The sequence below is a fragment of the Talpa occidentalis genome, unplaced genomic scaffold, assembly GCF_014898055.3.
Source record: "Talpa occidentalis isolate TD23 unplaced genomic scaffold, MPIMG_talOcc4v2.1 talOcc4.7, whole genome shotgun sequence".
In the NCBI taxonomy this organism is placed as follows: Eukaryota; Metazoa; Chordata; class Mammalia; order Eulipotyphla; family Talpidae; genus Talpa; species Talpa occidentalis.
Window position 1 is genome coordinate 92,378,518 of NW_023605083.1, and position 14,747 is coordinate 92,393,264.

A 14,747-nucleotide genomic window follows, 5' to 3' on the forward strand; every position below is an offset into this window, starting at 1 on the left:
TACCCCCATTTCTTAAGGCTCACAGAGCTAGAATCTACACATTTCCTTGAAATCCCACATAGGGCTTTTCAATGACATTGTATGAGAAATATAGAAAATCAAAACCAATTATATTAAATGTTAAAGAATTAGATTATCAGATGAACAAATAAGTTGATTTTACTTGTTAATGTGTTCTACCTAATGTGAATGGACAGGATATTGGCCCAAAACTGGGCTTTGAAAACAAGCAGGTTCTTGCTCTGGAGACCACACTCCCCCTGACCCACCTGCTTTATCAGCAGCCGCTTCTTCTCCTCATTCTGCTCGTCGCGGGTTTGCAAGTCCCTCTCAAACTGGGCCTTCATGGCCTGCATGTTGACCTCCAGGCGCAGCTTGGCGTCCTCCGTGGCCTGGAGCTCGTCCTCCAGCTCCTCCAGCTGGGTCCGCATTTCCTCCACCTGCTGCTCTAGGGCCCGCTTGGACTTCTCAAGTTCATGAACCTAAACCACAGGAAACATGCAGGATGCAGCTGACCCCTGGCAGAGGCGCGAGGCAAGCAGCCGTCCTGTCTCCGAGGCTCCTGGACAGCAGGTTGCCACCCTGGTCACCGCTGGGCCAGGCTCCTGACACACCTCACACATCCTCTTTTTCCTTCTACGGCTGCTGCAACCCTTCATTTCAGAATCCATCATCAAAATAACGGCAGTGCTTTCTTTATTCGCCTGTGCTCTATTACTGGTAAATTATTCTCTGGTGACCTTGAAGCTGAGAGATCTTTAAACACCAAAGAACAATGAAAAGACCATGGTCAAAGGAACCCGTCCGCTGACTGGCCATTTGTCTGTTGTCTGTAACATTATGGCATGTTCTTTCGTACTGAAAGTGAGATATTAAAGGGTGCCAGGCCTAAGAGCAGGGTACAACTAAAAAGAGACCCCCATAAACTTTTACGTAGTTCTCTGTGCCAAGTGCTGTGCTGAGTGCTTCCACCTCATGACTCTGGATCCCTGCTACAAGCCTTCGGGCAGCTTGCATGGATACCGCGAGGGACCCCCTTTGGAGTTCATGGCCTTTCACTTCTCACAGGGTTGAGAAGACAACTTAAGACATGAGGAGGGCCATGTGTCTCTTAGCATTGCCTGGCTCTTCACAGGAACAAAGAAATGTTTGTGGAAACGAATGTGTGACTACTGATTGTGCAAGTGAAAACGAATACAGAAAAGAAAATGAAATCAGCTTTGAAGTTCTCTTTCCACATCATGCAATCATGGCCATTTTTACTCCCGTCCCTGAGGCTAGTCCCTGGGCACCAGGTTGTAGGAGCCCAGGCAGGAAGGTAGGACAGTCTCTCCTTTTATGATATGGCCAGAGTCCACTTCCCATGAAAATGAGACTTCACCTCATAAAGCTAAAGAGAAGACTGCAGATTTTCAAAGCATAGCTGCAGGATGCTGTATGAAACAGGGCAAGTGTAATGTCCATTTGACAGGTGAGGTGACTTACTGGAGGCTAAGTGGCTTTCCATGGTCAGAGCCAAGTCTTGAACCTGGTCTTTGACTCCCAGGCCTGGCTTTCTTCAATATCCTCAACACCTCATATCTGAGGAAGGGGCGTGAGGTAAACCACCACCAGCACAGCTCTTGTCAGAGATGTATGTAGTGGATGCAGAATCAGTGTCATGGAAATGTCTCAACTGTGAATAAACCACCAAGTGTTTGAAGCTCTCAAAGGAAATGAGGGGGCCTCACTGGGATGACCCAGGTCAGAGCTGCAGTGCTCACCTTGCTCCTCTCTCTGTGCGGAGACAGATCCCCTGCCCTCCACCTGAGGGGACTCTCCGACTCAATAACTGTGAAGTTCTTTTGTGTGGAGTTCCCTTGCTAGGATGCAGGCTAGGGCAGGGAGAGTCATGAAAGTGATGAGTGGGAAAAAAAGGCCTTCCCACCTGTCAGTGCTCCTACAAGAACAGATCAGAGAACCTGATGGCTTATCCCAAAGACTATAATCCCCTATTTATCACGGGTCCAGAAACTCACTGGTGGATGACTTGGCTGTTGGACTCAGCACTCCCAGATCCTTCAGGCAGTCCTAAGGAGCCGCCCACTCTCCTTTGAAGAGGAGGTCCCCAGGGATACTTACATTCTTCCCCACATCATCCTTCGAGCTCATGAGGTCTTCCATGTCTGCCCGCAACTGCTTGTTCTGCCTCTCAAACTCTTCTTTGGCCTCCAAGGCCTCCTCAAGGGCCCGGGCGAGTGATAGAGCTTTAGTTTCTTTTTCTCTGGCCTCTGCTTCCGCACGGTCTCGCTCTTCCGCATAGCGAGCAGAGATGTTCTTTTCTTCTGCTAATAGCTATATGAATGGCACTGGGTATTAGGTACAATTTAAAAAGCAACATAAATTCTTCTCATTCACTGTGTGTCTGACTTACTGCTGAGAATACTACTACCAGATTACAGGTGTTCTCTCACTTTCTTTTTTACAAGAATTCTCTTTTTCTAATTTTGCTCTAAAAAGGTATTGCTTTTAAACAAGGTTATTTTTAACAAAAACAAAAGTGAGAGCTTCGCCATGAGGAAACATATGCTGATCCTACAGAAGGGAACAGAGAACCCACCTGATCAAACTTCTTCTGCTTCTTCTCCAAGTTGGAGACAATCTGGCGCTGATGGTCCAAGTCAACCATCAGGTCATCTAGCTCCTGCTGCAGGCGGTTCTTGGTCTTCTCCAGCTTGTCATAGGCCAAAGCCTTTTCCTCCAGGCGCTGGCTCAATGCCTCTACATCTTTAAGAAGCTTCTTTTTGGCTTCTTCCAAACTTTCAATTGTTCCCAAGTCATCATCTACTTTTTTTCTGGTATCAGTCAGCTAGATTTTATGTAAAGAAAAGAATCACTCAGTTGGCTCTTTTGCATTTGAGAAATAAAGAAAAAACTGCTTTCAATTATTTTTTGAGAAGAAACATTATAAATACTATGTTGTTTTATGCAAATGAATGTTCGACTATAACTTAATTTCTTAGCTAGAATAAAACTATGACACAGTTACGTGTCTTTATTTGAAATGCTTCTACCCGCATAGGATCGGCACTTGGTTAAGGTCAAAGAAAAAGCACTGAATGGGCTTAATTTAGTATGACCTAATTAACTGTCCCACACGGAGCTGCAACAGTCCGGTAAACCAGGGACATTGACGGCTAAATGCACACAACTAGGCCACGAAAGCTTCCTAAGAGGGCACACACCTGGGCCTGCAGGCCGAGTACTTGTTTTTCCAGGTTCTTTCTGGCCTCCTCCTCTTCCTCCTGTTGTTCCTGAAGACTGTTCTTCTCCTCTTCGAGCTGCCTAATCCGACTACTTAGGTTCAGTTTTTGGCGCGTTTCCTCCTGAAGAAGCTCCTGTTTATTTTTATAAAAGGTTAATACTTAAGTTACATTAATCACCAAAACAGAAAAATTCATGTCCTAAAAACAAGAGGTTTAGTGTTGAGAAATATCCAGATATTAATAAACACAAATTACTTTAAAACACACGATACTTTTACAAAATCCATTAACACAAGCATTGATTTAAATTTGCTCATGAGGAATGGCAGCGCCTCCCCCAGGGGCCCAGGGTACCCGCTGTGAGTGTCTGAGACACCTCCCTCTCTATATCCACCGAATCTTTTTAGTTATTTCTGAAATCCCTTCCTCTCTACCTGCTTGTCTTGGCATTTTTCTAGGATTACCTCCAGTATTGGGCAACCCCTCAATGATTTGTCCTTTATACTTTCTGCCAGGCAATAAATTTTTCTAAACTGTAAATGCTAACATGTCTCTTCCATTGCTTTCAGACTTGGAAATTTTCGAAGGCACACAGAGCACTTTCTGTGATTGGGTCCTTCCTTCTTTTCTAGTGTCACTATGCAGGATGAGCTCTGTCAGAGCGTAAGCCCTTGTTTACACTAGATTTGTTCTCAGCTGCCTTATCATTCCACTTTCTGTTTAAGATTTTTACCCCTGTACTTTCATCACCTAGCCCAGAATCTGGCAAATAAATACTCATAAATGTTTACAAATGTAATAAAAATGAAATGTAAAAATCTAGGAAGTGCTGTTGTCAAATCCTCAGTCATTAGCTCCTGACTAACAAATGATTCAATACAAGCTTTAACAGTTTTATGAGCAAGTGCCAATCCACTCTTTTAGAAACTGGTTGTGGGCCTCCCTGGTGGCGCAGGCGGTTGAGCGCAGCGCTGTGAAGCTGTGCACAGCCTCTGCAGTGCCGGTTAGATCCCCGCCAGCCTCAGAGCAACCCACATGGCAATCAGACCTCTCGTCTCGCCCGATGCCCCGCTCCATCTCTGGTGAATCCTCTCACTCTCCTGTACCTCTGGCCTGTACCCCAGCTCTTGTATAAAAAAAATAAAATAAAAACTGGTTGTTTCTTTTAGGTTAGCATAATGAAATTTGAATCACAACAATCTTATTTAAAATGGCCAGCAAGAGGGGCGGAGCAACATGGCGGCGAGGAGACGCTGCGAGTAAGATCTCCCATTAAAAAAAGTGAATAGGGAGGAAAAGCGGCAGGTCCCAGTGAGAACTGGGACACGGAAGATAAACGGGTGACGCCAGCGAACTACCCGAAGAAGAAAGTGGCCATAAAAGAGGACCAGAAGGGAGGGAAGCGCAGAACCCTGCTCCCCTCCCCCGCCCGCAGAGGCGGCACTCTCCGACCGGCAGAGAGGAGGGAAACAACAAACCAAAACGGCCAACAAGAACAAATGACGCAGCAAGCGGGACTGTGCGTGGAAAGGAACTATTGCAGCCACCACACCCCGTGAACGGGAGCTGAGGCGAACCCTGCAGGATCCGCCGCGGCGGTGAGCGAACGGCTCCGGGCGCCATTAGAGAAGAACAAAGACCCCGGGAGACGCGCACACAGCCCGGGCTGCCGGTAAGCTGGCGCGGAAACGCGGCGCGCTCGGCGCGCTTGAAAAGCAAGTGCAGACCTGGATCGCGGCTGCCCAGGTCCCCGCGCCTGCGACCTAGGCTTGCGGGGAGACGACCTAGGCTTGCGGGGAGACGCGCAGAGGTCCTCACTGAGGTGAAGGTCCCTCCCTGAGTGAGCAGGAACCAGGCGCCCAGGCACGGGAGCGGTGCAAAAGGCGCCATTCCCGCGCCACTGAACTGGGCTACAGCCCGCGTCCTGGAACTGAGGGCTTTGAACTGAGACCCGGGGCACGAAAATTCGGGGCGTGGGTTCTCCACGACGGTGGGGCACAAGGCAGACACAGCACCCCAAAGCTGTTGAGGTGTACCCTACCATTCCCGCTCTGTTCTCTGTCCCACGGGGTGGGGGGAGGCGAAAAACAGCCCCCCAAGGACAATAGGAGAGATCTCTGGCGCCACCTAGCGACCAGGAAAAAAAAAAGTCACTAACACCCTATAAAACAGGACATTTCTTAAGACTGCTTGAAAAGGGCAGAAGGTTTCTGGAGGACCCAGTGGCCAGCCGGGAAGTTATTCCACGCCAGGCCCCTTCCGACCAGCAGTCTGAGCCCACAGAGGGAGCAGGCACCCACGTCCGGGGCAGACCGGGGGCGCAGAAGAGTGTGCCTGAAACCGGAGGCGCAGGGACTGCATCCCGCTTCGCCATTTGAGAACAGGGACATTTCTTCAGTAAAAACTGCCTAAAACCAGCAGAAAGCTCCCCCAGAAGACAGAGATGGCTCCTGGAAGAGCCAGAGGGGAGCGGAGAAGTTCACCCAAGATGTCAGTCAGTCCGAGCAACACAGTGACCCAACGCATACGACAAATTAGAAAACAGACAGTAGGGAGTAGAAGAACCACACGCAACCTAAAAACTCCTCATGAAAGAAGCACACCACAAAAAGAAAACCACTCCCCAGATTGCAACGACAGCAACTTGGAAGAACTTCTGAGCCTTCCAGAAAGAGAATTTAAAATTGCCATGATTAAAAAAGTGATAGATCAGAAGAAGGAAATTGAGTCCCTAAAGAGGGAAGTAAGAGAAATGCAGGAGATCAAAGAATTAATGGAGGAACTAAAGAACTCTGGGAAAAGCAATGAAAGCAGAATAGATGAAATGGAAGAAAGAATAAGTAATCTTGAAGACACAGAAATAAAAAGAACCAAAACAGAAAAGGAAAGAGAAGTACGAAGGAAAAAGAATGAAGAAAGACTTCAGGAACTATCTGATTCCATGAGGAAAGGAAATATACGAGTTATAGGAATTCCAGAAGGAGAGGAGAGAGATGTAGGAACAGAGAAAATATTCATGGATATAATTGAAGAGAACTTCCCAAATGAGAAGAAGGAGCTGAAAATTGATATACAAGAAGCAAGAAGAACACCAAACTTCCACGACGAAAGGAAAAACACAGCAAGACACATAATAGTAAAGCTCCCAAGAATCCAGGACAAGGAAAAAATAATGAAGCTGACAAGAGGGAAGAAACAGATAACATTCAAAGGAAAACCAATCAGGCTGACATCAGACTTCTCTGAAGAAACACTACGGGCAAGGAGAGAGTGGAGGGACATAGTCAACAGACTCCAAGAAAACAGATGCCAACCAAGAATACTCTATCCCGCAAAGCTCTCTTTCCTCCATGAAGAAAGAATATGGACCTTCCCAGACAAAGAGAAACTCCGGAATTTCATTGCGACTAAACCCCCACTCCAAAAAATACTACAAGGAATCCTAAAGCCAGAACCTCAGAGGGACGAATAACAACGAAAGAAGACCAAAAAAAAAAAAAAAAGTTATTAAAAGAATAAATAAATAAAATCAAAGGAAAGACAAACATAATGGCAAATACAGATGCTAACATATCAATATTAACTCTAAATGTAAATGGACTAAACTCTTCAATAAAAAGACACAGAGTTGCAGCCTGGATTAAGAAACAAAACCCAACCTTTGCTGTCTCCAGGAAACACATTTAGCTACAAAAGATAAAAATAGGCTCAAAGTCAAAGGATGGAAAACAATCCTACAAGCAAATGGGCCAAAAAAGAAGCAGGAACAGCTATACTTATATCAGATAAAACAGATTTCAAACTCAAAAAAATAAAAAGAGACCCCAATGGTCACTACATTATGATTAAGGGGACAATACTTCAAGAAGAATAACACTCATTAACATATACTCACCAAACGAAAGAGCACCAAAATATATCAGACAACTGTTGTCCTCTCTGAAAACAGACATCAGAGAAAACACATACGTAGTGGGAGACTTCAACACACCACTATCAACAATGGATAGATCAACAAGACAAAAAATAAGTAAAGAAACTAAAGCTCTAAATAAGGACCTAGAGCATTTGGGCTTAACAGACATCTATAGAACACTAAACCCAAAAAAAACGGAGTACACATTTTTCTCAAGCGCACACGGATCATTCTCCAGGATCGATCACATACTGAGGCACAAGACAAACATCAACAGATACACCAAGATTGAAATCATACCAACCATCTTTTCTGACCACGAAGGCATCAAACTAGAAATAAATCATAAAAAGAAGGCAAGGAACTATCCTACCTCATGGAGATTAAAAGCCACACTACTGGAAGACCACTGGACTAACGAGGAGATCAAAGAAGAAATTAAAAAATTCTTTGAATTGAATGACAAGGAGGACACCAATATCCTAAATGTATGGGATGCAGCAAAAGCAGTAATAAGAGGAAAATATATAGCAATAGAAGCTCACATCAAAAAACAAGAAAGAACTCAAAGAAACAACCTAATCTCGAAGCTCAAAGATCTAGAAAAAGAACAACAAAAAAACCCCAGAACCAGTAGAAGAAAAGAAATAATAAAAACCAAAGCAGAAATAAATGAAATTGAAACTAAAAAAACAATCCAAAAGATCAATGAAACCAAGAGCTGGTTCTTTGAAAAAATAAATAAAATAGACAAACCCTAGCCAGGCTCACAAAGGAAAAAGGGAGAAAGCACAAATACACAGAATCATAAATGAAAGAGGAGAAATCACAACGGACACAGCAGAAATCAAAAGAATAATCAGTAACTACTATGAACAGTTATATGGAAACAAGTTCAACAATCTAGAGGAGATGGACAAATTCCTACAACTCTACAATCACCCAAAGCTAGATAAAGAAGAAATAGAACACCTAAACAGACCAATTACAAGCAGCGAAATTGAAATGGTAATTAAAAACCTCCCCAAAAACAAAAGCCCAGGACCTGATGGATTTACAAATGAATTCTACCAAACATTCAGAGATGAATTAGTGCCTATCCTTCACAAACTCTTCCAAAAAATTGAGAAGGAAGGGACAATACCAAACACGTTCTATGAAGCCAATATTACACTAATACCAAAACCGAATAAGGACAACACAAAAAAGGAAAACTATAGGCCAATCTCCCTAATGAACACTGATGCAAAAATCCTCAATAAAATTTTAGCTATCAGAATCCAACAATGTGTCCATAAGATAATTCACCACGACCAAGTTGGATTCATTCCAGGGGCACAAGGATGGTTTAACATCCGAAAATCAATCAACGTTATCCAACACATCAACAAAAAGAAATATAAAAACCATATGATAATATCAATAGATGCTGAGAAAGCTTTCGACAAAGTGCAACACCCATTCATGATAAAAGCCCTTGAAATTCTTGGGATACAAGGAACATACCTCAACATCATAAAGGCCATCTATGACAAGCCAACAGCCAGTATCATTCTCAATGGTGAAAAGCTGAAAGCAATTCCATTAAGATCTGGAACAAGACAAGGATGTCCACTCTCACCACTGCTTTTCAATATAATACTGGAAGTCCTAGCCAGAGCAATAAGACAAGAGAAAGACATCCAAGGAATCCAAATAGGAAAAGAAGAAGTCAAACTATCACTATTTGCAGATGATATGATAATATACATAGAGAACCCCAAAATCTCCACAGAAAAACTAATTCAACTCATCAATCAATTCAGTAAAGTGGCAGGATACAAAATCAACACGCAAAAGTCAGTAGCCTTCCTATACACAAACAATAAATCTGAAGAAGAAGAAATCAAAAAAACCACCCCTTTTATTATCGAAACAAAAAAAATCAAATATTTGGGAATAAATCTAACAAAAGAGGTAAAGGACCTATACAAAGAAAACTATAAAACACTGTTAAAAGAAATAGAAGAAGACACAAAGAAATGGAAAGACATCCCCTGCTCATGGATTGGAAGAATAAACATTATTAAAATGGCCATCCTACCAAAAGCAATATACAGATTCAATGCTATTCCAATCAAAATCTCAATGGCATTCTTCAAAGAAATAGAACAATTATTGATGAAATTCATATGGAATCACCAAAAACCCCGAATAGCCAAAGCTCTACTGAAAAAAAAAGAAGGAAATGGAGGCATCACACTCCCAGACTTCAAACTATACTACAAAGCCATAATCATCAAAACTGCATGGTATTGGAACAAGAACAGACATACAGACCAATGGAATCGAATAGAAAATCCAGAAATAAACCCACAGATTTATGGTCAACTAATCTTTGACAAAGGAGCAAAGACTATGCATTGGAGCAAAGAAAGTTTGTTCAATAAATGGTGCTGGGAAAACTGGGTCGCTACATGCAAAAGAATGAAGCTTGACCACTACCTCACACCATACACAAAAATCAACTCAAAATGGATTAAAGAACTAGACATAAGACCTGAAACCATAAAATACATAGAAGGAAATATAGGCGAAACACTACGGGATTTGCACATCAAAGACATCTTTACAGACACATCACCCAAAGCAGTGATAGTGAAGAGAAAGATAAACAGCTGGGACTACATCAAATTAAAGAGCTTCTGCACAGCAAAAGAGACAATAACAAAAACAAAGAGAAACCCCACCAACTGGGAGAACATTTTTGCACCCAACACTAATGATAAAGGACTGATCACAAAAATCTGCAAAGAGCTGATGAGACTCAGCAACAACAAAGAAAATAATCCAGTCAAAAAATGGGCAGAAGAGCTAAAAAGAAACTTCTCTGAAGAGGAAATGCAAATGGCCAACAGACATATGAAAAAATGTTCAACATCACTTGTAATCAGAGAAATGCAAATCAAAACTACCATGAGATACCATCTCACACCAGTGAGAATGGCACATATTAAAAAAACTAGCAACAACAAATGTTGGCGAGGATGTGGAGAAAAAGGAACTCTTGTGCACTGTTGGTGGGAGTGCAAACTGGTCCAACCACTATGGAGAGCTGTGTGGAGATTTCTGGACCTACTAAACATAGAGCTTCCATATGATCCAGCAATTCCACTCCTAGGTATTTACCCAAAGGACACAGAAACATCAATTCCAAAGAGCACCTGCACTCCTATGTTTATAGCAGCACTGTTTACAATAGCTAAGCTTTGGAAACAACCCAAATGCCCAAAAATAGATGACTGGATCAAGAAGATGTGGTACATATATACCATGGAATATTACTCAGCATTCAAAAAAGATAAACACATGCAATTTGCAGCAACATGGATGGCGCTGGAAGGGATCATGCTCAGCGAAATAAGCCAAAAAGAAAAAGAAAAATACCGGATGGTCTCACTCATAGCAGGAATCTAGAAAACTTAAATAAGGGACCAGGAAAATGAATATAAGAAAGTGAAAATCAAAATCAACAAAAAACTATGAACCAGAGACACTTTTTGGGGGGTGGGGGGCGGGAGGGGAAGGATTGGGGTCAGAATGGGGCGTTTGCAATTGTATGGGGGAATATAAAAATAAAATTTAATATTTAAAAAAAAAAAAATAAAAATAAAATGGCCAGCAATAAGCATGTGTGCCTTAGGACCAGCTATGGTGAACCACAGCTGAGGCAGTACCCACCCATGCCAGCAAGAGCTGCCCGACCCCACTCCCCACTGCTCACACATCTGCCAGACACAGGCACCATTGGGCTTTGCAAGGAGACACCAAGCTCCAGCAGAAACTACTGGCATTACGGTGTGTTGTAAAAGATGATTAAATAAAAGCTAGCATAAAATCAGAGCTGACCGACAAGAAGGCAATTCTGGTAATAGCATGTTTTGCCAATTTAGAAAATATAGAATTATTAAAGCCTCCTTACTCCCCTAGAATTACCTGTGTATCCTGTAATTGAGACTCAAGACTAGTTGCATCCTTAGCAAATTTAATGCCCTTCTTCTCTGCTTCTTCTAGAAGAGTTGAGACATTATCCAATTCATTCTGCAAGGGGGAGTAAAAGATTTAATTTAATTGAACAGTAAGCAGGGGAAAGGGTTCAGAATCACATTCTTAAATGAATATATACAGAGCAGTTTTTAGAGAGATGAACTTGAATTTGAACCCGGGTCTCTCTAAATGGGCAACCTGTGTGCATGTGCATTGTATCACCTCTCTGGGAGAGGGAATGAACTTGAAATTGCCAGATTCAATTAAGGAAGACTGTCACTAACAAGAGCCGTCACCTCCGGGGTCCATGGCAGCTGTCACAGACAACTTCAGTCTCTCCTACTGGAAGGACGGGAATGTACTCCAAAAGGGAGGGAGATCTACTTTTGATTTATAATTTTTTTTTTAATTATGAAGAGATAAAAATTGTGCCAACTCTTCTGAAAGAGTGCCTGCTATCTATCCAATGTGAAGAGGCACTAAGGTCACCAGTTGTTTATTTTGATCCTTTTCCACACTGAGATGCATTAATATATTCTTTGGGAGGCAAGTATAATTCATTCTTACAGAGCAAAAAACTGTTACAGAAATTCAAATAAACTTAAATTCTAGTTTTCACAGTCAAAAGTTCCTTTTAAGATTTAAAAATCTGGTATGTTTTTATCAGTAAGTATTTAGCTGTTTTTTATTATGAATAATGTGGTAAAATATTTTTTGTTTCCTCCACAATGAATGATAATTCCAAAATATTTAAAAAAAATCTCCATGGTCTAAAATCTCTTCCCATTTTTTAAAAATGAGGACTTTGAGGCTTTTTTATTAGGTATTAAAAAGAAGTGAAGGAACTCAAAAGGAATAGTAGGGGACCCTTTGTTCCAGTTTGTTCCCTAGTTGTGTTAACAAAGGGAACGTGTACAGGAGACATATCTTTACATGTAACTCAAGTAATGCCATTTCTATTTGTATTCATTTTAGCAACAACCTTCAGAGTGCTCACACTTCATCAGTCTTGGCAACAGGGGGTGGTGAAGGACTCTGGACTCAAGACCTTGGCCTCAAGACACAGCTCTGTACACTGCCAGGTAAGGATCCGAGGGAGGCGAACTACTTGGCTTCTTTCAGCCTTAGATACGTGAGGGGAACGCGTGAGGATTAAATGGGAATTTAAGGAAAGCTCGGGGCAGCAGGGGTACCTCCTTAACAGTCACTCACTGGCCTCCCTGTGACACATGGTTATTAATTATCTTTCTAACATCTCTTTTAGGAATACTTTTGGGTTAACCTGTGAGTGTGCACATACACACACAATTCCAGTGCATATATGTGAGGAAGAGTTAGCATAGGAGGCTGACACGCCTCTCCAGCTCACAGTGCTGGCACCTGGTTGGCATCTGCAAAACTTAGATTTCAGGAAGACGCCCTCCATTCCTAAATAAAATGGTCCCCCACATTCCACGCTGTGCAAGCAGTGAGGTTTATGCTGCACATCTGCATTCCTTCTGGGAGTGTGGATTGGGTTTGTGTCAGGCAAGGGGTGCCTACGAGCCAGCCCCAATGAAACTACTGAGTGCTGAGTCTCTAGGAGCTCCCTGGGTGACCACACTTTCCACCGCTGACATGGCAATGCTGGAGGACTTAGGGGCATTTGTGTGACTGCACTGGGAGAGAATTTCAGGCGCATGCACCCCACTTTTTCAGATCTCACCAAGGCACCTTTCCTTTTACTGATTTTCCTTGTGGCCTTTCACTGTGACTGTGAGTAGGACTACCTGCTGAGTCCTGGGGTCCTCCTAGTGAATCATTAACCCAGGGGGTAGTCTTGGGTCTGACATAAAGCAGCTCTGTAATTGTTTTTCAGAGTGGCAATACATAATGTATATCTTTTCTCACCAGTAAACTATATCTTTTCTCACCAATAAACCATGTGCTTCATGGTTCTTAGTTTCTTCCTCTTCTATATTTTGTTGCATAGAAGTCCATTATTGGACATTCCAAGTTATTTTCAATTACATGCTTTTATACACACTTCTGCAATGATCGTTTGTAAAGTCAAGACTGGGTGTTCATCCTTAAGTACTTCCCTAGGATAAATTACTAGACATGAATTTATTGGTCAAAGGGTATTCAGATTTGTAAGGATTGTGACACCAAAACTGCAAAATTGTGTTCTAGAAAGGGTTGATTTATACTTCAACCAGGAGTGTGTAACAATTCTAGTATTTGCAGCAAATCTAGTATAATTTTTTTTATACCTTGTTCCTACTCTCTTATTTCTTAGACTAATGGATAAGTTGAAATTATGTTTTAAGACCAAAGAATTATAACCACAATTCCAAGCTGAGTTTTTTAGGTTTAAGACCAATACATGTTGTCTTATTCTTAAAATAAATATTATTTAATCGAGTAACACACACACAGGTCCTAGGACTGATGTATTTACTTGTGATGGCAACTGTTTAAAATTTATAGCACATTAACTGCAGGTCTCTTATGGCCACAGAGGGATAAAATGGGTAAACCATGGACAGGCTACTGTGGGAAACATCCAGAGTTAAGGTTTTCCAGGCTTACCTGCAATTTATTTGCCTTCTCGGCCAGTTCCACCCTGAGCCTGTCTCCTTCTGAGACCTTGGCATGGAGCTCCTGGACCTGGGCATCAAGTTTCTTCCTTTTATGCTCAGACTCAGCCTTGACCTGCTGCAGCACCTTAACTTCACACGCCAGCTCCTTGTTATCTGTCTCTAGGCCCTGTTTGTTCTTTTCCAGATTTGCTTTGAACTAGGAGAGGAAATGGAAAAATAATTTACTAGCATTTTATAGCATTCCATAAAAGACACTGGTTTTTGTAAGATCTATGCTTGACACATAGGGGGGTCCACAACCAACATTTGTTGAATAAATGAATGAAAACATGTTATTCTCTGAGTGTGAAGACTTCTACAGAAGGATAGGCTCGTAGGCCTGACTAGGCATGTGACCCTGGCTTAATTAACTAACACTGCTGGGCCTCAGTTTCATCATCTTTTAAATGATAGTGACAGGGTTAAAAGCAATGCACATGAGTACTTAGCCCAGTGACTAACAGACACTAGTGTAACGTTCAGTAAACGTTAATACTGCCATGTAGGAATTAAAATATGGCAGGTGAACGGGCAATGAGAAAGATGGGACAGCAGAGCAAAAACAAACATGAAGGAAGCAATGACTGGAAATAATAAGTATTCCCAGGGGATGGTGTGAGTAAGAGGGTAAGTGAAGTTAACTTTCATCAGAATGGAAAACCTATATATGAGATGAATGGCAATGTGGACAGTGTCTTGCGATAGATCAGAGGCAGGGAGGGTAAAGAAGATAAAGAGTAAGTAATACTTAAAAAGGGAATATCAACAGGACCTGGTGATATACAGGCAGCAGATGAGAAAGAGAATGACTTCAAACTGTTCAAGGTTTTTACACTAAGTCATCAGGAGGAAGATGCTATTAGTGAGGAGACACTGGGAGGAAAACGTGATGAGGCAACAGCTGGATACATCCAGTGATTTTATTTTCTCAAAAAAAAA

The 14,747-nt window shown here is 42.2% G+C and overlaps 2 protein-coding genes across 18 annotated transcripts in view; one reads left to right on the forward strand and one right to left on the reverse strand.

Annotated features, from left to right (window-relative positions):
* Positions 1–14,747, forward strand: part of NDEL1 (nudE neurodevelopment protein 1 like 1) — a 90,014-nt gene that overhangs the window by 55,570 nt on the left and 19,697 nt on the right. For 12 of the 15 annotated variants that reach the window (XM_037494711.2, XM_054689856.1, XM_037494714.2 and 9 more), the window contains one exon: positions 12,163–12,269. In XM_037494711.2, the coding sequence (XP_037350608.1) occupies positions 12,163–12,269 (107 nt within the window). Of the gene's footprint in view, positions 1–4,414; positions 4,434–12,162; positions 12,270–12,451; positions 12,506–14,747 lie in introns of those variants that run through there. The other 3 variants (XM_037494715.2, XM_037494717.2, XM_054689862.1) reach the window with 3 other exon arrangements.
* MYH10 (myosin heavy chain 10) overlaps positions 1–14,747 on the reverse strand; it is a 143,666-nt gene that overhangs the window by 13,441 nt on the left and 115,478 nt on the right. For all 3 annotated transcript variants that reach the window (XM_037494707.2, XM_037494708.2, XM_054689852.1), the window contains 6 exons: positions 13,759–13,965; positions 11,137–11,241; positions 3,225–3,377; positions 2,600–2,848; positions 2,122–2,334; positions 270–482 (listed from right to left, as the gene is read on the reverse strand). In XM_037494707.2, coding sequence (XP_037350604.1) covers positions 270–482; positions 2,122–2,334; positions 2,600–2,848; positions 3,225–3,377; positions 11,137–11,241; positions 13,759–13,965 — 1,140 coding nt within the window. The remainder of the gene's footprint in view (positions 1–269; positions 483–2,121; positions 2,335–2,599; positions 2,849–3,224; positions 3,378–11,136; positions 11,242–13,758; positions 13,966–14,747) is intronic.